At 33.7% G+C, this 23,695-nt stretch overlaps 1 protein-coding gene across 1 annotated transcript; it reads right to left on the bottom strand.

Annotated features, from left to right (window-relative positions):
* Positions 1-297: 297 nt before the first annotated feature.
* LOC133036292 (uncharacterized) lies at positions 298-3,031 on the bottom strand. Its single transcript, XM_061112843.1, has 3 exons — positions 2,579-3,031; positions 1,899-1,979; positions 298-711 (listed from the first exon to the last, which is right to left on the bottom strand). Exons 1-3 carry the CDS (start codon positions 3,029-3,031, stop codon positions 298-300), a joined length of 948 nt encoding a protein of 315 aa, XP_060968826.1.
* Positions 3,032-23,695: the final 20,664 nt, after the last annotated feature.

The following is a 23,695-nucleotide window of genomic DNA, read 5'->3' as shown; positions in this document are numbered from 1 at the left end:
AAAGCCACACACCCCTCTCTCTCTTTTCTTCTCTCTAAATTTCGAATTCCTTTGAGTGAATGAGTAGTGCCCACACACATCAAGTGGTACCTCAATCATAGTATGTAAGACTATGGAAAATTTGCATCAAAGAAGGAGAAAAGATTCAGATCTTGATTATGCTCTGCTACAGAAAGGAATCAAGGGCTAGAGATCTGAATGGAAGGAGTCATAATATTCTGCTGCACCCAATGTAAGGTTTTCTTAAACTCTTATGTGTTTATTTTCATTGTTTTAGGATTCATATTAGGATGTTAATCAAACATACTTGGTAGTAATTCTAGATCCTGCTAAAATATTTCCAACAAAATTTACCTGAACAACTCTAAATATTTCTGGTGCATACCTATCTCGATTTCCTAGGCTTGCCTCTTCTACTTTACTATTCCTCCATAATACTTTGATTAGTGCAATTGTCTTGTTTCTCAAGACTTTCTCTCTTCTGTCTAACACATGCACCGATTGTTCCTCATATGAAAGATCTGGCCGGAGTTCCAATGCTTCATAACTCAGTATATGGGACAGATCTGATACGTATTTCTGAAGCATTGAAACATAAAACACAGTATGTACAGCTACCATTGCTTGAGGCATAGCCAACATGTACGCTACTTGCCCTATCCTTTCAAGGATCTCAAAAGGTCCAATCAACCTTGGGCTAAGCTTCCCTTTCTAACCAAAGCATTCAATACCTTTCATAGGAGATATTCGAAGAAATAGCATAGCTTCAACTTGCAAATCAATATCCCGTCGCTTTGGATCCGCATAGCTCTTCTGTCTACTCTGAGCTGCGAGTATCCATGCTCTTATCTTATCAACTGCCTCACTTGTCCTTTGAATAGCTTCGGGACCCAAGAACTTTCTTTCACCTACTTCATCCCAGTGAATAGGTGATCTCCTTTTTCTTCCATAAAGTAGTTAATCAGGAGCCATCTCGACAATTGTTGCCTGATAACTATTGTTGTACGAGAACTTGATCAGGGAAAAGTACTTTACCCGTGATCCTTCAAAGTCTAATACACATGCTCGTAGCATGTATTCTAGGATTTGAATGGTCCTTTTGAACTGTCCATCTGTCTGAGGATGGAATGATGCACTAAATTTCAGTTGAGTACCCATGGCTCGATGTAAGATCTCCTAGAATATTGATGTGAACTTCGGATCCCTATCAGAAACAATGGACTTTGGGACACCATGAAGACGAACTATTTCTCTAACATGTAGTTCTACATACTGATCAATGGAGAAATTTTTCCACACAGGTAAAAAGTGCACTGACTTTGTAAACCTGTCAACTATGACCCACACAAAGTCATACTGTCATGTAGTCCTAGGTAATCCAACTACGAAGTCCATGGCGATGTCTTCCCATTTCCATTACTAAAGGTTCAATGGCTGCAGCAACCCTGCAGGCCTTTGATGTTCAGCTTTCACTTGCTGACAGGTTAAGCATTTAGCAACATACTCTGCTATATCGTTCTTCATTCACGGCCAATAGAACATGGTCTTAAGATCTTGATACATCTTCGTTGCCCTCGTATGAACAGAGTAGGGAGTCGGGTGAGACTCAGTCAGAATTTCCCTCTTAATATCATCATCCATAAGAACACAGACACAGTTCATAAACAGTAACATCCCGTTACTATCCACTGTAAAATCACTTGTCTTCCCAGCTAAAACCCTATCTCGGGATTTCACTAAGTTTGGATCTTGTGATTACGCTTCTTTAATTCCTTGTAGAAGAGTAGATTGCAGGGTAATCTTAGCCAACTGTCCCACAACAAACTCAATGTTAGCTCGGGTCATTTCCTCTGCTAGTTACTTGAATATCTGCTTCATTGTATTCATCTGGTTCTGACCTTCCCATGATGATACAGAATTTCATAGTCATAATCCTTTATCATCTCAAGCCAACGCCTTTGTCTAATGTCCAGGTCTTTCTGAGTGAAGTAGTATTTTATACTTTTATGATCAGTGTAAATCTCACATTTCTCACCATATAAGTAATGTTGCCAAATCTTTAGCACAAATACTACTGTTGTGAGCTCTAGATCGTGAGTAGGATATCTCTGCTCGTACTATTTTAACTATCGAGAAGCATAAGTTATAACCTTTCTAGTTTGCATAAAAACACAGCCTAGACCTTGTCTCGACGAATCACAATAAACAACAAACTTTTCCTTATCAGAAGGAAGAGTTAATACTGGAGCGGTAATCAAGCGCTGCTTTAACTGCTGAAAACTTTTCTCGCATCGATCAGTCCAAACAAACTTCAGATTATTTCAAGTCACTTTCGTTAAGGGTGTTACAATCTTTGAGAAACCCTAAATTAAACGACGATGGTAACCAGCTAAACCCAAAAAGCTTCTAACCTTATTAGCTAATTTTGGTATTGGCCAATCCCGAACAACTTTGATTTTGGTCAAATTAACCATATGATCCCATCTTTATCCACTATGTACCCTAAGAAAGAGACACGTGATAACCACTCACACTTGAACTTAGCGTAAAGGTTGTGATCTCGTAATCGTTGAAGTACTAATCTAAGATGTAACTCATGTTCTTCCTCTAATTCAGAATAAACCAGAATATCATCAATGAATACTATCACAAACTTGTCCAGGTAATCTTTGAATACTTGGTTCATAAGATCCATAAATGCAACCAGGGCCTTGGTGAGTCCGAAAGACATCACCAGAAACTCATAATGTCCATACCGAGTACGGAATGTAGTCTTTGGGATATCCACCTCTCGAATTCTCAGTTGATGGTAACCTGGGCAAAGATCGATCTCTGAAAAGACTGTCTTACCCTTCAATTGATCAAACAAATGGTCAATTCGGGGTAGAGGATATTTATTCTTTGTAGTGAGTTTATTCAGTTCTCGATAGTCGATACACATTTGAAGTGACCCATCTTTCTTTTTCAGGAATAACATTCTAGCACCCAAGGGAGAATCACTTGGTTTTGTAAATCCCAAGTTAAGTAACATCTGGAGTTAGATCTTCAATTATTTTAATTCTGCTAGAGCCATTCGATACGGTGCCTTTGATACTGGATCAGCTCCCGGAACTAAATCTATTACGAACTCAATTTCTCGGGAAGGTGGTAATCCATGTATGTCCTCTGGAAATACATTTGGAAATTCACACAATAGTCTCGTATTTTTAGCTCCAGATGACATAGGTTGGCTAGTATCCACTGTAGTTACTAGGAATCCTAGACAACCTCTGCGCATCAGATCTTTAGCTTTTAGGATTGTGATTCTAGGTATGCGCGATCCTTGTACCTTACCCACAAACATCGCTGAATTGGTAGTGTTAGGTTCAAACACCACCATCTTCAGCTTGCAGTCAATTGTTGCCCCATACTTAGACAACCCATGATTATATAAAAATTAGACAATTGTTGCTCAATTAGGTTGGCGGTTAATTCATAACTGTCAATCTAAAAAGACAGACCTAATCCAATGATTAGATACAATTAGGTCTCCAGAAGGTGGCAGGGTACCAAACATTGAAGCACACACATCACACGACTTATGAAAACTCTTTATTACTCTACTTGATACATAAGAATGAGTAGCTCCCGAATCAAATAGTATTGAATAAGAACAACCATTTATGGACAACTAACCTATCACAACTGATGGACTAGCATCAGCGTAAGCTTAAGTCATAGTGAACAGGCACCCCAGATTCTGATTGTTGTTCTTCTTTGGTTCTTCTTTCTTAGCCAGCAAGCAGTCTCTCATAAAATGGCCCACCATGCCACAGTGAAAACATGTTTTAGCGCGACACTCACCCTGATGGTGCTTCTTGCATTTAGGACATTCTAGGTAAGATTTGAATGTAGACCCGCGACCTTGACGACTGTTGGGTTTTGTGCCCTAAATAAAACCCATTTCAATATAATCAGATTTATTAATTAATAATGATCAGAAATCATTTTATGTTGCATGGTTCACATGATTTATTTCATGTTTATATTTAATGTATAAATTCTATTAAGTCCAAAACATATGTATTTGTTCATGATTATAGTGTTGTCAGCACAATGGAATATAATCATAATTATATGTTCAAAAGTTTAATTCTTTGATTTGTCAGTTCACTGGATTTAGACTGACATGATAATTAGCGATAGGTATAATTAAACCTTGGATAAGTGTTATGTCTTTTCTAGGGCATTGGCAAAGTTTACCAGTATCGGATGTATGGAGTATACATTGGAAGGGACCGATATTGAACTTGGAGTAGATATGATAAATTTACCGTAATATCTATTTAATTCAATATCACCTAGTTGATCCTAGATCAAATGATCTCTATCCTAACATGATTAGGTTCGATCTCAAGAGTGTTATTTATGTTCTCAATTGAGTGTGAGCGCTAATCATAGATATGGAATCTATAGCTTCCATCCGGACATAGAAGTGAAACGATGATTTCCTTCGAACTAGGCTAAATAGAAATAAATGATAGAACGCTCATTTGAGTAATTATATTAGTTCACTAAAATATCATTTATAGGTCGCCAAGTGTTTTAAGGATAAAATACATTGAAAGGGTGTAACGGTAATTTTGTCCCTATGCAATGTAGATCATCTATAGAGGATCATTAATTATTGGGATTATAAGAATGGATAATTTATAGCGTATCTATATCGTGAAACATATAGAGCGTTCTATGTAACTGAGAGTGCAATCCCAAGTTCTATGGTGGATGCAATGAGGAATTAATAAGTTTGTGAATTTACTTCGTAAACTCTAGATCTGCTTATTGAAAGCTTGATTATATAGGCCCATGGTCCCCATACTAGTTGAGACAAATTGCTTGTAAGACTCAGTTAATTGATTTTAGTTAATCAATTATAATTCTAAAATTAGACTATGTCTAGTTTATGAATTTTTCACTAAGATATGGATTGATTGTGAAGAAATAGTGTTTTAGGGTTTCTTTCTTAATTAAGAGACTTTATGGAGTCTAATTAATGAATATTATAAATGACAATTTTATTTGATAGTTATTTTAATTATTAAATAAATAGTTTTGGCATTTAGAGGGTTGAAAGAGCAAAAAACGGTATTTTGTGAAAATGGATAAAATAGTTGAGAAAAATGGCAAAAACTAAACCTATGTGGGGCCCATTAAGTGGCCGACCATAAGGTGCTTATGTTGGGTTTTATGCTTTACATAAAACTCTATTTTAATGTAATCTCTATTATTCAATATCAATAAAGAAACAGAAGTATTTTTCATTAATTTGTGTGTTATTTGGTCCATGGTATCAATTACTTGTCTATTTGATTTATAAATTCATCCAAACCCTTTTCACATTTTTATTCTTGTTTATTGTGTTGTCAGCACAGTGGAAAGTAATCAAGATTATGTGATTAAAGATATTCCTAGATTTATCAGAACATAGGGTTTTACTGATATGACAATCTACAACATAGTTTACTTGCATCTTGGATAAATGCTATGTTCTTTCCAGAGTATTGGTCAAAGTAAAGCTTGGGTTGGATGCATGGAGTATGCATCGGAAGGGACCGATATTGAACTTTGATTTAGATATATTAAACTTACCGTAATATCTATTCAATTCAATATCACCTAGTTGATCCTAGATCAAATGATCTTAGTCCTGATATGATTAGGTTCAATCTCAGGAGTATTACACATGCTCTTTGATTTGTTAGTTAAGCCTACTTTTGGGTCAGGGTGATACGTACATTTTGGAACATGGTAGTGCGATTGAGTGGGAGCGCTAAACATAGATATGGAATCTATAGCTTCTATCTGGCAAATAGAAAGTAAATGATGATTTCCTTCGAGCTTGGCTAAACAGAGATAAATGATTGAGTACTCATTTCACTTCGCTGAAATATCATTTATACGGGGCTAAGTGTTTTAAGGATAAAATACATTGAAGGGTGTTACGGTAATTCAATCCCTATACAATGTAGATCATCTATATAGAGGATCATTGATCAAATTAGAATTATAACAATGGATAATTAATAGTGTGTCTATATGGTGGAACTGTTGGAATTATTTTACCAGGATCTCAGATCTACTCACAAGTATGTTGATTAACACCCTAAATATGAACTTCTAAAACGATTATAAGTAAACACATATAATGTATGAGAAACCTTACATTGGGTGCAGCGGAATAATATGTCTCCTTCCACTCAGATCTCTAACCCTTGTATCCTTTCTGTCGTAGAGTATTATCAAGATCTGAGCCCGAATGTCCTTCTTTTTGAATCTAGATTCTTCACAATCTTCCACATTATGATTGAGGTACTACTTGCTGTTTGTGGGTACTACTCTATCACTTAGGGATTTCGAAACGAAGAAGAAGAAGGAGAAAGAGAGGTGGCGGCTTTTGCTTAGGATTTTCTCTGAAAGGAATGAGATGCAATTGTATTACTTTCCTCAAGCCATTACTTTCTATTTATAGAATACCACATAGGGTTAGGGTTGAATTACTTAGCATCAAAATAATGAAAATATTAAATGATAAAACCTATGCATGTGGCCGCCCAAGGCTTGTGGAAATGGGCCTCACTTTTGCAACTTTCCTGTTTTATCATTTCTGTATCCCATCTTCTCAAAATTCCCAATTTTCACATTCAACCATTTAAATATCAATTTTAACTATTTAATAACTATAATTAATTATTAAATAATATTGTCATTTATTATATTTATTAATTAGACTAACCAAAGTCTCTTAATTAACAAATATACCCTATAAACTCTTTCTTTACAGTTTCGCCCTTAATAAGGGCTAAGTTCACAAATAGACATAGTCTAACTTAAGAATTATAATTGATTAATCAAAACCAATTAAATGAGTCCTACAAGTAGTATTGTCTCAACTAGTGTGGGGACTATGGGCCTATATATCCGAGCTTCCAATAAGCAAATCAAGAATTTACCTCTTAAATTCACTAACTTATTAATTCTTTGTTGCATCCACGCATAGAACTCAGAATTTCACTCTCAGCTATATAGAATGCTCTTTATGTTCCACCATATAGACACGCTATTATTTATCCATTGTTATAATCCTAATTTGATCAATGATCCTCTATATAGATGATCTACACTGTAAAGGGATCAAATTACAGTAACACCCTACAATGTATTTTACCCTTAAAACACTTAATCCCGTATAAATGATATTTCAGCTAAGTAAAATGAGTACTCCACCATTTATTTTCGTTTGGTCAAGCTCGAAGGAAATCATCCTTTACTTTCTATTCGCCAGATAGAAGCTATAGATACCATATTTATGTTAGCGCTCCCACTCAATTGCACTACCGTGTTCCCAAAATGTACGTATCACCCTGACCCAAAAGTCGGCTTAACTAACAAATCAAAGAACACGAATAACACTCTTGAGATTGAACCTAATCATATCAGGATTAAGATCATTTGATCTAGGATCAACTAGGTGATATTGAATTGAATAGATATTACGGTAAGTTTAATAAATCTATGTCAAAGTTCAATATAGGTCCATTCCGATGCATACTCCATGCATCCAACCCAAGCTTTACTTTAACCATTGCTCTGGAAAGAACATAGCATTTCTCCAAATGCAAGTAAACTTTTTTTGTAGATTGTCATATCAGTAAAACCCCAATGATAAATCTAGGTATCTTTAATCACATAGTCATGATTACTTTCCACTGTGCTGACAACACAATAAACAGGATCAAGTATGTGAAAGGGTTTGGATGAATTTATAAATCAAAGAGACAAATAACTGATAAGGTGAATTAAAACATACACAAATGAATGAAAAATTCTTCTGTTTCTTTATTGATATTGAATAATCCGGATTACATTGAAATGGAGTTTTAGTTAGGGCATAAAACCCAACAAACTCCCACTTACACTAATATAAAACTAATCATTACATATCAATTAATCCTAAATTCTGACGGTGCTTTCCGATTGCAATCCCTGCCAAGACTTTGGTGAATGGATCAGCTAGGTTATCCTCTGTGTCCACTTTCTCCACCAGTACATCCCCTATTGCCACATATTCTCTGATGATGTGATACTTCCTTTCTATATGCTTGCTCCTTTTGTGGCTTCGAGGCTCCTTACTGTTGGCTATGGCTCCAGCATTATCACAAAGCAAAACTAGAGGCTTTTCCATTCAATGCACGACACCGAGTCCAGTGAAGAACTTTCTGAGCCAGACAAGTTCTTTGGGAGCCTCTGCAGCAGCTATGTATTCTGCCTCCATGGTAGAGTCTGAAATTGCAGTTTGTTTAGCACTTCTCCAAACCACTACTCCACCCCCAAGAGTAAATACCATCCCAGATGTAGATTTCCTGCCATCAAGACATGCCTGGAAATCTGAGTCGGTATAGCCTACGGGATTTAAAGCACCACCCTTGTAGACTAACACAAATTGCCTTTTTCAAGTACTTCAAGATATGCTTAACAGTAGTCCAATGTTCCTGTCCTGGATTTGTCTGATACCTGCTCATGATTCCTACAGCATAACAGATGTCAGGTCTAGTGCATAACATTGCATACATTAGACTGGCGACTGCAGAAGCATAAGGAACTCTTCTCATGTCCTCTATCTCTTGAGGATCAGTGGGACACTGTTCCTTAGATAGACAGATACCATATCTAGAAGGCATAGTCGCCCCTTTGGTGTTGGTCATTGAGAATCTCTCTAAAACTTTATCAATGTAAGTTGTTTGAGAGAGAGCAACGGATCTGTTCTTTCGGTTTCTGATAATCTGAATACCGAGAACATAGGCAGCCTCACCCAAATCTTTCATTTCGAATTGAGTGTCTCACCATTCCTTGATGTCAGTCATTCTCTGGATATTGTTGCCAATGATCAAAATGTCGTGAACATAAAGGACCAGGAATACTACTACTTGGTCTTAATTGAGTTGCTAAACATAAGGTTCATCTTCATTCTGAAGAAAGCCATAGGTCTTGATGATTTCATCAAACCTTTTGTTCCAGGAGCGCGAAGCTTGCTTAAGTCCATAAATAGAGCTATTAAGTTTGCAAACTTTCTTTTCCTGCCCTGGAAGAACATAGCCTTCTGGTTGCTCCATATATAGATGGTTTCTTCAAGAACCCCATTAAGGAAGGTTGTCTTGACATTCATTTGCCAGATTTCATAGTCGAAAGCAGCTGCGATGGAGAGAAGAATTCAGATGGATTTGAGCATGGCGACTGGACTAAAAGTTTCCTCATAGTCCACACATTCTCTTTGGGCGTAACCCTTGGCGACTAGTCTAGCTTTAAAAGTTTCGACTTCGCCTCCAACGCCTCTATTTTTCTTATAGACCCACTTACATCCGATTGGACGATAGTCATTGGGTGCATCTACATATTCCCAGACTTTGTTCTTTTTCATGGAATCCATTTCTGAATCCATGCCGGCTGACCATCATTTCTGTTCTGGACTTTCCATTGCCTATTTATAGGTTAATGGGTTGTCATCAATACTGTCACCAACGACCCTATTGATTTCACCATCCAAGCCATAACGAGATGGTTTAGTAAAAACCCTCCCACTACGACGGGGAGCGGTGATCTTCTGAACAGGAACTTTAGTGGTAGTTCTCTCAGTTGTATCAACTTGTAAAGGTTCAACCGAGGAAGTGGGATTGTCCTCTACTTGAGTAGAAGAGGATGGAACATTAGAAGGACTTATATCTGCAAGCATTTCCTCCAATACTACTTTACTCTGTGGTTTAAAATTCTTAATATAGTCATCTTCAAGGAAAGTGGTGTTTGTGGAAACAAACGCTTTATCATCCTTACGACTATAAAATAGTCCACCCCCAGTCTCTTTAGAATTTCCAACAAACATGCAAACCTCAGTTCGCTTTTCAAGTTTACCTTCTTTCTTTCTTAAGACATGAGCAGGGCACCCCCAGATTCTATAATGGCGTAAACTAGGTGTACGACCAATCAATAGTTCTAAAGGTGTCTTAGGGGCTGATTTAGATGGAACAACATTTAAAATGTCGGTTGCCATCTTTATTGCATATCCCCAAAAGGACGTAGGTAGAGTTGAGTAGCTAAGCATGGACCTAACCCTTTCCAAAAGCCTGCGATTTCTTCTCTCTGCAACTCCATTTTGCTGTGGAGTGCTAGGGGCAGTTAATTGGGATTCAATGCCAAGTTCGATCAAATGATCTTTGAACTGCATATCCATATATTCTCCACCCCTATCAGGTCCCAAGATCTTTAACGTTTTACCCAATTGGTTTTGAGGCAATGCAAGAAATTCTTGAAACTTTTCAAACGTTTCAGATTTCTTATGCATTAGGTAAATATGACCATATCTAGAGTAATCGTCAATGAAAGTGACAAAGTACTCATAACCACCTCTAGCTTTGACATTCAGTGGTCCACATAGATCTGAATGTACTATGCCTAGTGGTTCTTTGGCACGCTCTCCCTTTGCAGAGAAAGAACGTTTGGTCATCTTTCCTTCTAGGCAAGACTCGCAAACAGGTAATTCACCTAAGACGACATTTCTTAATGGACCGTCCTTGGTTAGCCTATTTAGTCTGTCATAGCCTATGTGACCTAAACGTAAATGCCATAGATATGTTTCATTATTATTATCGATCTTTTGCTTTTTGTGGTTTCTAGGTTTAGCTACTTTAAACAGTTCGTTATGTAGGGCAAATGGTTCGTCTGGTCTTAGAACATAAAGCCCCTATTCTATGTATGCAATACAAATATGAATGTCATTTTGAGAAATGGTAGAGCCAGAACTCGACAAATCTAATTTGTATTGTTGCAATTGTAAGCATGAAACAGAAATCAAGTTTCTACTGAAATTTGGAATGTATAAGACATTGTCTAATTCCAAAATTCTGCTTTGAAACTTGAGTTTGGCTTTTCCTCTAGCTCTAACCGATACCATTTCGCCATTACCAACCTTAAGTTTCAACTCTCCGGATTTCAAATAATTTCATTTTTCAAGCAATTGCAATGAACAACTTACATGGTTTGTAGACCGAGAATCAAGAATCCAAATGGATTTATCGTTCTCTAAAACACATGATTCGAAGACTAAAGCATCACTGCTTAATTGTTTTCGAATTGTTGTTATTGCTGGTTCTATCTGTTGTGAAGTATAATTTGAGGAAGTGGAATCACTTTCTCTTATCTTCTCAACTGAGCTTGAATTTGTAGGACTTATGGAGCTATGAACTATTTGCTCTTCAGAGTGAACAATTCCCAGCTTATCTGCTTTCTGGAATTTCATGTTCATCATGAGCACATGTGAAGTATTACTCTGACCAGGAGTCTTATTCACATCTTCAAGTTCATTCCTAAAGGCAATTTCTAGATGAGTGTTGGGATGTGGGTTATACATTTCGGCACCACAAATATCAATAAACACAAGTTCAGAAAATAACAAGAAATCAGATATGTTAGCAAAAATACTAAAACTCTAACATATTTATTTTCCAAGGTTTCCAACATAATGACATACAGTGTCCCAGTAGGCGAGAGTCAAAGATAACATTATTTGAATAGAGTAGTCAGCTCATCTAAAATAAAACCATTTTAGCAACCTTTTATTCGATCAAAATGAGAATCCAACGTTGTCCCAGTAGGCGAGAGTCAAGGTTATTCTCATTTTATGAGCTTCCACCATTGTTTCATGTTTTATAAGTTTATCTCTAAGTAGCCACCGTAGGGGAGAGTCTAATAGAGACGAAAACTTATAAAACACTTATCAAATGAGATCTTACGGTGTTAAATGATTTCAATGAATAACCATCCATAAGGGGAACGAAGTCTAGTGTCTCGAGGTTATATTGAAAATATTTAACTATTGTAAAACCAACAATGGAGATCGAATGTCTTTTGGTTAAAGCTCATTATTTAAAAGAAATATGTATTTTATTTAATTATTTATTTTATGTATATTTTAATAATGAAAATTACAAATTAAAGTTGGTTAAAAAAATTTCCAACTTCAATTAAACTTTCAATTATTTAATTTTCGAAAAATAAATTTGAAATTAAATAAATAATTAAAATATAATAAAATAAAATTTGGAAAATATCTTATTTAAGTTGTTATAGATAAAAAATCTAAAATATCCAACTTAAATATTTTTCAAATAAAATTTAATTAAATATTAGATTTAAGTTGTAACCAATTAATTTTTTTAAAAAAATATTCCATTTTAAGTTTATTCATATTTAAAGGAAATATCAAGTTAAAAAATATCTAAAGAATCTTCAATAACCAATTTTCTAGAATTATTCAACTTAATTTTGAAAGATATCAAATTCAAGTTGATCCAAAAATTAGTTAAAATAACTAATTTACAACTTAAATTAAAATTCAAAAAAAAAAATATATTCAAAATTTTAAGTTGAAAAAAAAAATTACTTAGAAATAACCAATTTTCAACTTAAACAGGAATATCTAAAATTAAGCTTCAGAAGAATCTAATTAGTTAAAATTCTATATTTAATTAAATACATGAAAAATACATATAGTTTATCTAGAAATAAATTCATTAAACTAAGTGTGTTTTTCTTAAATTAATTTCAAAATATACGAATAGAAAAAAAATTCTATTTACTTTGAAATTAATTATGTTGCTAATCAATTTTATTTGATTAAACTAATTTAATTAACCTAGCACAGTTATCCAAATCAGACAAATGGGCCTTCACAATTGGGGTAGTTCATGTGAGGGGGAGTTGGGTTCAGTATGTTGTACCCACTTCATGTGAGGGGGAGCTGGGTTCACACAAGGCCCAAAAGAGAGGAATTTAACCTTAAAATGAACAACTGTTATTAATTGCATAGGCCCAAAAACTAAATGGGCCTAAATAAAATCTGTCATGGTATGACATTTTATTTAGCAACAACAACCTATATGCATCTATAACAAAAGTAAACATATAGGCTCACACAGGCACACAATTTTGGATGGATCCTATCATGTTACTAGGTCATACACAGATGAAAGAAGAATGTAAAATTTACATGTTACAAATTATTTACTTGACCTATTGACAATTGAATCATGGGTTAAAATCAGATCATTAGATCTGTCAACAAGTTAACCATGGCAATTTAGATCAAGCAATAATAGGTTTTAGAAAAAATTTACAAACAATCTAAAACATATACTCCTGCAACAAGTTGGATGTAGGATTTATTTAATTTTAAATTCATTAATAATAAAATTCGAAAATAATATTTAAATAAAAAATATTTTCGAAGAAAAAAAATTAAAAATTAAACCTACAATTTTGAAAAATTAGGTTTCAACTAACCTAAATATCATTTCAAAAAAAATTTGCTAACCACCTTTTGAATTTCATGTTATTTTATAAATTAAATATTCAATAAAATAAAATGATAAATAAATATCCTTTTCTGATTTTATAATTTAATTTAACTAAAAAATAACAAAATTTAAAAGTTAGCAAAAATATCTTATTTCTATTTAAAATACCATGATTATAGTAATCTTATTGTAAATTTAAATAAGGTCAAATTACTTAAAATAGAATATTTTATAAAAAAAATTTAATTTCTGACCTTAGATTTAAAAATAAGATAAAATAATCAAATTTTAAAAAAATAAGAAAAGAAGTAAGCAAAAAAGGATTTTTACCTATTTTCAAATTCAAATTACACTAATATCTAAAATTAATTTTTTTGAAATTCAAATTAATTTATTTATGATAATTAGATTTGAAATGTGAAAAGTAAAAATCAAAATACAAAACTACACAAAAAATCGAAAGTTAATTCCATGAAATAGCATGAAAAATCGAAGAAAACGAAAAAAAATTAGAGAGCTGTACGGATGGTCTGCACAGCACACCATCCGCACGTGCTCAAGGAGGAGATGGGCGATTCTGCGCGCGTGAGGGTGTGTCACCACCCCTAAATTTTTTTCAAATCTTCAAAAAATCATAACTAATTCAAATAAAAGCGAAATTGAGTTCTGTAAAAAACTAAATTGCTTAATTTTTTCCATACTATCCAATAAAAATAATTCCAGAAACGAAAATTCAATTATTTTTCCCAGAATTTCATAAACATCCATCAATTATCATTACAACACACAAAACAACATGATACCATCCAAATCACAAACAAATCGTTTTAAGTTTAAATTTCTTGCAAGCAAATCAATTACCATGGCTCTGGTGCCAGTTGTTGGAATTATTTTACCAGGATCTTAGATCTACTCACAAGTATGTTGATTAACACCCTAAATATGAACTTCTAAAACGATTATAAGTAAACACATATAAAGTATGAGAAATCTTACATTGGGTGCAGCGGAATAATATGTCTCCTTCCACTCAGATGTCTAATCCTTGTATCCTTTCTGTCGCAGAGTATTATCAAGATCTGAGCCCGAATGTCCTTCTTTGTTGAATCTGGATTCTTCACAATCTTTCACACTATGATTGAGGTACTACTTGCTATGTGTGGGCACTACTTTATGGCTATGGCTTAGGATTTTCTCTAAAAGGAATGAGATGCAATTGTATTACTTTCCTCAAGCCATTGCTTTCTATTTATAAAATACCACATAGGGTTAGGGTTGAATTACTTAGCAATAAAATAATGAAAATATAAAATGATAAAACCTATGCATGTGGCCGCCCAAGCCTTGTGGAAATGGGCCTCACTTTTGCAACTTTCTTGTTTTATCATTTCTGTATCCCATTTTCTCAAAATTGCCAATTTTCACATTCAACCATTTAAATGTCAATTATAACTATTTAATAACTATAATTAATTATATTTATTAATTAGACTAACCAAAGTCTCTTAATTAACAAATATACCCTATAAACTCTTTCTTTACAGTTTCGCCCTTAATAAGTGATAAGTTCACAAATAGACATAGTCTAACTTGAGAATTATAATTGATTAATCAAAACCAATTAAATGAGTCTAACAAGTAGTATTGTCTCAACTAGTGTGGGGACCATGGGCCTATATATCCGAGCTTCCAATAAGTAGATCAAGAATTTACCTTTTAAATTCACTCACTTATTAATTCTTCGTTGAATCCACGCATAGAACTTAGAATTGCACTCTCAGCTATATAGAACGCTCTATATGTTCCACCATATAGAAACTCTATTAATTATCCATTGTTATAATCCTAATTTGATCAATGATCCTCTATATAGATGATCTACACTGTAAATGTTAGGTTTTATGCCCTAAATAAAACTCCATTTCAATGTAATCTATTTTATTCAACATCAATAAAGAAACAGAAGTATTTTTCATTCATTTGTGTATGTTTTGGCTCACTTTATCAATTGCTTGTCTAATTGATTTATAAATTCATCTTAAACCCTTTTCACATACTTGCTCATGTTTATTGTGCTGTCATCACATTGGAAAGTAAACATGACTATGTGAATGAAGTTTCCTAGATTTATCAGACACAGGGTTTTACTGATATAATAATCTTCAACAAGAGTTTACTTGTATTTGGAGAAATACTATGTTCTTTCCAGAACATTGGTTAAAGTGAAGCTCAAGTTGGATGCATGGAGTATGCATCGGAAGGGACCGATATTGAACTTTGACTTAGATTTAATTAAACTTACCGTAAAATCTATTCAAGTCAATATCGCCAAGTTGATCCTAGATCAAATGATCTTAATCCTGTTATGATTAGGCTCAATCTTGAAAGGCTATTCGTGTTCCTTTGAATTGTTAGTTAAGCCTACTTTTAGGTTAGGGTGATACATATTTTTTCGGAACACGGTAGTGCAATTGAGTGGGAGCGCTAGCATAAACATGGAATCTATAGCTTCTACCTGGCGAATAGTAAGCAAAGGATGATTTCCTTCGAGCTTGACCAAAAGAAAATAAATAGTGGAGATCTCATTTCACATAAGCTGAAATATCATTTATACGGGGTCAAGTGTTTTAAGGATAAAATACATAGTAGGGTGTTACGGTAATTTAATCCCTTTACTGTGTAGATCATTCATATAGAGGATCATTGATCACATTAGGATTATAACAATGGATAACTAATGATGTGTCTATATGGTGGAACATATAGAGCATTCTATATACTGAGAGTGCAATTCTAAGTTCTATGCGTGGATTCAACGAAGAATTAATAAGTTAGTGAATTTTAGTGCTAAATTCTTGATCTACTTATTGGAAGCTCGGTTATATAGACCCATGGTCCCCCCACTAGTTGAGATAATATTGCTTGTAAGACTCATGTAATTGGTTTTGATTAATCAATTATAATTCACGAATTAGACTATGTCTATTTGTGAAATTTTCACTAAGTAAGGGCGAAATTGTAAAGAAAGAGTTAATAGGGGCATATTTGTTAATTATGATACTTTGTATGGTTCAATTAATAAATATGATAAATGACAATATTATTTAATAATTATTTGTAGTTATTAAATAGTTAGAATTGGCATTTAAATGATTGAATTAGAAAATTGGTATTTTTGAGAAAATCAGATACAAAAGGTGTTAAAATTGCAAAATTGCAAAAAGCAAGGCCCAGTCCACTAAAGCCATGGCCGGCCACCTTTATAGGTATTTTAAGTTGATTTTTTCATTATTTTAATGCCATTTAATTCAAATCTAACCCTAGTGGAATGCTATAAATAGATAGTGAAGGCTTCAGGAAAATTACACTTTTCTGAATCAGAAAAACCTAAGCCTCCACTCTCTCTTCTCTAGCCGCCACTCTCTCTCTTGCTTCTTCCTTTGAATTTCGAAATTACCTTAGTGATTAGAGTAGTGCCCACACACATCAAGCAATACCTCAATCATAGTGAGGAAGATCGTGAAGAAAGACCATCAGCAAAGGAGATTCAGCATCAAGGATTCAGAGAAAGAGATACAGGTTCAGATCTTGATAATACTCTGCTACAGAAAGGATACAAGGGTTAGAGATCTGAACGGAAGGAGTCATTTAATTCCGCTGCACCCAATGTAAGGTTTCTTAAACTTTATATGTGTTTAATTTATCGTTTTAGAAAGTTCTTATTTAGGATGTTAATAAACATACTTGTGAGTAGATCTAAGATCCTGGTAAAATAATATCCAACAACTGGCCTCAGAGCCATGGTAATTTGATGATTGATTGATGTTTGTGAAAATTTCGTGAAAAATAATTGCGATTTCATCTCTGGAATTATTTTTATTGGATAGTATGGAAACAATTAAGCAAGTTAGCCTTTTACAGAACTTAATTTGGATTTTATTTGAATTAGTTATGATTTTTTGAAGATTTGAAAAAAAAAAATCGGGACTGTGCTGATATTTTCCTGCGATCGCAAATCTGTCCGTACAGTTTCGAATTTTTTTGTTTTTCTTCGATTTTTCATGCTTTTTCATGGAATTAACTTCCGATTTTTGGTATAATTTTGTATTTATACTATCACTATTCCTAATTCAATTCTAATTATCATTTTGAATTAATTTAATATTTTTTAAATTTAATTCAAGATATTAGTGTAATTTGAATTTGAATAGAATTAGTATCTATCTTCTTGCTTAAAATATCTATCTTATTTTAAAATTTGATTATATATTATCTTATTTTAAATTTAAAAATAAGATATTTATAATCATGTAATTTTTAAATGATATAAGATATTTTGCTAATTTTTTAAATTTTGTTATTTTATTTATTTAAATCATATTTAAAATTTGAAAAAGATATTTATTTATCTTTTCTAATTTTTTATTTAATTTTTATTTATAAAATAACATTTAAAATTTAAAAGTATTAGCAAATTTTTGAAATGATATTTAGATTGGTTGAAACCTAATTTTTCAAAAATTGTAGGTTTAATTTTTAATTTTTTTTTATTTAAAAATTTCAAATTTTTTTTTCAAATTTTTTTTAAAATTTTTTCGAAATATTTTTTATTTATTTAATTAATTATTTTCGAAATAAAATATTTAATTTAAAAATTAAATAAATCCTACATCCAACTATCCAACTAACCTTGTTGCAGGAGTATGTGTTTTAACTTGTGTGTAAGTTTTCAAAACCTATTATTACTTGATTGCAAATAGCCATGGTTACCTTTTGCCAGATCTAATGATCTGATGGCTCCCTTGGTCAAGATAATAATTTGTAACAGGTATAATTTACAATCTTCTTTCATCTGTGTATGACCTAGCAACATGATAGGACCCATCCAAAGTGTGCCTGTGTGAGCCTATGTGTTTAATTTTATTATAGATGCATATAGGTTGTTGTTGCTAAAATAAATTATCATAGTTCTTGATAGAATTTATTTAGGCCCATTTAGTTTTTGGGCTTATTCAATTAATAACAGTTGTTCTTATTAAGGTTAAATTCCTCTCTTTTGGGCCTTGTGTGAGAGTTGGGAGCCATAGAAGTGGGTACGACATACTGAACCCAGCACCCCCTCACATGAACCACCCCAATTGTGAAGGCCCATTTGCCTGATTTGAATGACTGTACTAGGTTAATTACACTAGTTTAACCTAATTAAAAAATTGATTAGCAACATAATTAATTTCATTTATTTTGAAATTAATTTAAGAAAATTATAGTTTAAAGAATTTTTTATTCTAAGCTAAACTATATGTATTTTCTTGTATTTAATTAAATATAGAATTATAACCATGTAGATTCTTTCTGGAACTCAATTTAAATTTTTCATTAAATATTCCTATTTAAGTTGATATTTAGTTATCTACAACTAACCAACTTAAATCTGAATATCTTTTGAATTCATAAATTTCAAAATTAAGTTGAGGAATTTTAGGCATTGGTTATTAAGATTCTTTAGATATTTTTTAAGTTAATATCTTTACGAATATTAACTTAAAATGGAATATTTTAGATATTTTTTAGGTTAATATCTTTTCGAATATTAACTTAAAATGGAATATCTTCAAAATTAAGTGGTTAAAACTTAATTTTAAATTTAATTAAATCTGATTTGAAAGATATTTAAGTTGATTTTTTAGATTCTTCTAAAACAACATAAGTGAGATATTTTCAAATTTGTTCCATTTAAATATTCAAATTTATTTTTTGAATTTAATTAATAATTGAAAATTAATTAAAGTTGATTTTTATTTAAATCAATTTTGATTTGTAATTTTTCATTATTATATTATGGAACTTGTTCGATATTTATTTGAATTTATTTTTCAAATTAAATAATAATTGAAAATTAATTAAAGTTGATTTTTTTACTTAAACCAACTTTAATTTGTAATTTTTCATTATTATAATATCGAATGTTATGATTATACAAAATACATATATATTTTTAAATAATGAGCTTTTAATCAAAAGATATTCGATCTCCATTGTTGGTCTTACAATAGTTAAACTTTTTCAATATAACCTCGAGACGCTAGACTTCGTCCCCCTATGGATGGTTATTCGTTGAACACTTTTAACACCGTAAGATTTCATTTGATAAGTGTTTTGTGAGTTTTCGTCTCTATTTAGACTCTCCCCTACGGTGACTACTTAGAGATAAACTCATAGAACATGAAACAATGGTGGATGCTCATAAAATGAGAATAACCTTGACTCTCGCCTACCGGGACAACGTTGGATTCTCATTTTGATCGAATAAAAGGTTGCTAAAATGTTTATTTTGAGATGAGCTGACAACTCTATTCAACTAATGACATCTTTGACTCTCGCCTACCGGGACACTGTATTTCATTATGTTGGAAACCATGGAAAATAAACTATGTTAGATTTAGTATTTCTATAACATATGTCATTACTTGTTATTTTCTGAAGTTGTGTATGAATTTTGAACCAAAACCTTACTTCTGTTTTATTGATGTGTTGTAGTGTCTATAATCCCCTTCTCATTCCACTCCTAGTTAATATCTTAGCAATTGAACTTGAAGTTATAAACTCCTTGTCAGAGTAATACTTAACATATGCTCATGATGGACTTTAAATTCCGTAAAGGTGTAAGCTGGGAATTGTTCACTCTGAAGAGCAAATAGTTCATAACTCCATAAATCCTACTACTTCAAGCTTAGTTGAGAAGATAAGAGAAAGTGATTCCACTTCCTCAAGTTATACTTCACAACAAAATGAACTAGCAAGAACAACAATTAACAAACGAATAAGTAGTAATGCTTTAGTCTTCGAATCATGTGTGTTAGAGAATGATAAATTCATTTGGATCTTGATTCTGGGTCTACAAACCATGTAAGTTGTTCATTGCAATTGCTTGAGAATTGGAATTATTTGAAATCCGGAGAGTTGAAACTTAAAGTTGGTAATGGCGAAATGGTTTCGGTTAGAGCTAGAGGAAAAGCCAAACTCAAGTTTCAAAACAGAATTTTGGAATTAGACAATGTCTTATACATTCTAAATTTCAGTAGAAACTTAGTTTCTGTTTCATGCTTACAATTGCAACAATACAAATTAGATTTTTCGGATTCTGGTTCTACCATTTCTCGAAATGACATTCAGATTTGTGTTGCATCCATGGAACAGGGGCTTTATGTTCTTAGACCAGAAACACCATTTGCCCTACATAACGAACTTTTTAAAGTAGCTAAACCTAGAAACCACAAAAAGCAAAAGATCGTTGATGATAATGAAAAATATCTATGGCATTTACGTTTAGGTCATATAGGCTTTGATAGACTCAATAGGCTAACCAAAGACGGTCCATTGAAAAATGTCGTCTTAGGTGAATTGCCAGTATGCGAGTCCTGCCTGGAAGGAAAAATGACTAAACGTTCTTTCTCTGCAAAGGGAGAGCGTGCCAAAATCCCTCTAGGGTTAGTGCATTCCGATATCTGCGGACCTTTAAATGTCAAAGCCCGAGGTGGTTATGAGTACTTTGTCACTTTCATTGACGATTACTCTAGATATGGACATATTTACCTTATGCATAAGAAATTTGAAATATTTGTAAAGTTTCAAGAATTTCATGCTTTGGCCCAAAACCAATTAGGTAAATCATTAAAGATCTTGCGAACTGATAGGGGTGGAGAATATATGGATATGCAGTTCAAAGATCATTTAATTGAACTTGGAATTGAATCCCAATTAACCGCCCCTAGCACTCCACAGCAAAATGGAGTTGCAGAAAGAAGGAATCGCACGCTTTTGGAAATGGTTAGGTCTATGCTTAGTTTTTCAACTCTACCTACGTCCTTTTGGGGATATGCAATTCAGATGGCAACCGACATTTTAAATGTTGTTCCATCTAAATCAATCCCTAAGACACCTTTAGAACTTTGGAATGGTCGTACACCTAGTTTACGCAATTACAGAATCTGGGGGTGCCCTGCTCATGTCTTAAGAAAGAAAGACAGAAAACTTGAGTCACGTACTGAAGTTTGCATGTTTGTCGGTAATTCTAAAGAGACTAGGGGTGGACTATTTTATAGTCGCAAGGATGATAAAGTGCTTGTTTCTACAAAGGCCACTTTCCTTGAAGATGACTATATTAAGAATTTCAAATCACAAAGTAAAGTAGTGTTGGAGGAAATGCTTTCAGATATAAGTCTTTCCAATGTTCCGTTCTCTTCCACACGTGAAGAGGACAATCCCACTCCCTCAGTTGAACAAACTGAGAAATCTACTACTAAAGTTTCTGTTCAGAAGACAACCGTACCTCGTCGTAGTGGGAGGGTTTCAACAAAACCTGCTCGTTATGGCTTGGATGGTGAAATCAATATGGTCGTAGGTGATGGTATTGATGACGATCCATTAACCTATAAACAGGCAATGGCTAGTCCGCAACGGAAACGATGGTCAGCCGGCATGGATTCAGAAATGGATTCCATGAAAAAGAACAAAGTCTGGGAATATGTAGACGCACCTGACGACTATCATCCGATAGGATGCAAGTGGGTTTACAAGAAGAAAAGAGGAGCTGGAGGCGAAGTCGAAACTTTTAAAGCTAGACTTGTAGCCAAGGGTTATACCCAAAGAGAAGGCGTGGACTATGGGGAAACTTTTAGTCTTGTTGCCATGCTCAAATCCATCCGAATTCTTCTCTCCATAGCTGCTGCTTTCGATTATGAAATCTGGCAAATGGATGTCAAGACTTCCTTCCTCAATGGGGTACTTGAAGAAACCATCTATATGGAGCAACCAGAAGGTTATGTTCTTCCTGGGTAGGAAAAGAAAGTTTGCAAGTTAAACAGGTCTATCTATGGACTTAAGCAAGCTTCTCGCTCATGGAACAAAAGGTTTGATGAAATCATCAAGACCTACGGCTTTCTTCAGAATGAAGATGAACCTTGTGTTTACCAACTCAAGGAAGACCAAATAGTAGTATTCCTGGTCCTTTATGTTGATGACATTTTGATCATTGGAAACAATGTCAAGAAAATGACTCACATTAAGGAATGGCTCAACACTCAATTCGAAATGAAAGATTTGGGTGAAGCAGCCTATGTTCTTGGTATTCAGATTATCAGAAATCGGAAGAACAGATCTCTTGCTCTCTCTCAAACAGCCTACATAGACAAAGTCTTAGAGAGATTCTTCATGAACAATGCCAATGGGGCAAACATGCCCTCTAGATTTGGTATTCGTCTATCTAAGGAACAGTCACCGACTGATCCTCAAGAGATAGAGGACATGGCAAATATTCCCTATGCCTCTGCAGTTGGAAGTCTAATGTATGCAATGTTGTGCACTAGACCTGACATCTGTTATGCTGTTGGAATCGTGAGCAGGTATCAGTCTAATCCAAGACAAGAACATTGGAATGCAGTTAAGTATATTCTGAAATACTTAAAGAGTACAAGGAATCTTGTGTTAGTCTACAAGGGTGGTGCTTTAAATCCCATAGGCTACACTGATTCAGATTTCCAGGCAAGTCTTGAAGACAGGAAATCTACATCTGGGATGGTGTTTACTCTTGGGGGTGGAGCAGTGGTTTGGAGAAGTGTTAAACAAACCTCGATATCGGACTCAACTATGGAAGCTGAATACATAGCGACGAGAAGGCGCTAAAGAACTTGTCCGGCTAAGAAAGTTCTTCACCAAAGATAGGAGTTGTTCCTGGAATGGAAAAGCCTCTGGTACTACTCTGTGATAACAATGGAGCAATAGCAAACAGTAAAGAACCTCGAAGCCACAAGAGAAGCAAACACATTGAAAGGAAGTATCATATTATCAGAGAATACGTGGCAAGAGGGGATGTACTAGTTGAGAAAGTTGACACAGAGGACAACCTGGCTGATCCATTTACCAAAGTCTTGGCTGTGACAGCCTTTGAAAAGCACCGTTAGAATTTAGGATTAATTGATATGTACTAATTAGTTTTATATTAGTGCAAGTGGGAGTTTGTCAGGTTTTATGCCCTAAATAAAACTCCATTTCAATGTAATCTATTTTATTCAACATCAATAAAGAAACAGAAGTATTTTTCATTCATTTGTGTATGTTTTGGCTCACTTTATCAATTTCTTGTCTAATTGATTTATAAATTCATCTTAAACCCTTTTCACATACTTGATCATGTTTATTGTGCTGTCATCACATTGGAAAGTAAACATGACTATGTGAATGAAGTTTCCTAGATTTATCAGACACAGGGTTTTACTGATATGATAATCTACAACAAGAGTTTACTTGTATTTGGA

Source organism: Cannabis sativa, chromosome 3 (genome assembly GCF_029168945.1).
Source record: "Cannabis sativa cultivar Pink pepper isolate KNU-18-1 chromosome 3, ASM2916894v1, whole genome shotgun sequence".
NCBI lineage: Eukaryota > Viridiplantae > Streptophyta > Magnoliopsida > Rosales > Cannabaceae > Cannabis > Cannabis sativa.
This window is presented reverse-complemented; position numbering and strand designations above follow the sequence as displayed.

Coding starts and splice junctions, on each gene's coding strand:
- LOC133036292 (XM_061112843.1), bottom strand. CDS start 3,031: ATGTTACTTAACTTGGGATTTACAAAACCAAGTGATTCTCCCTTGGGT. Junction 1,980..2,578: donor ATGAGTTACATCTTAGATTA/GTACTTCAACGA, acceptor TACTTCACTCAG/AAAGACCTGGACATTAGACA. Junction 712..1,898: donor TTCTGTATCATCATGGGAAG/GTCAGAACCAGA, acceptor TGCTTTGGTTAG/AAAGGGAAGCTTAGCCCAAG.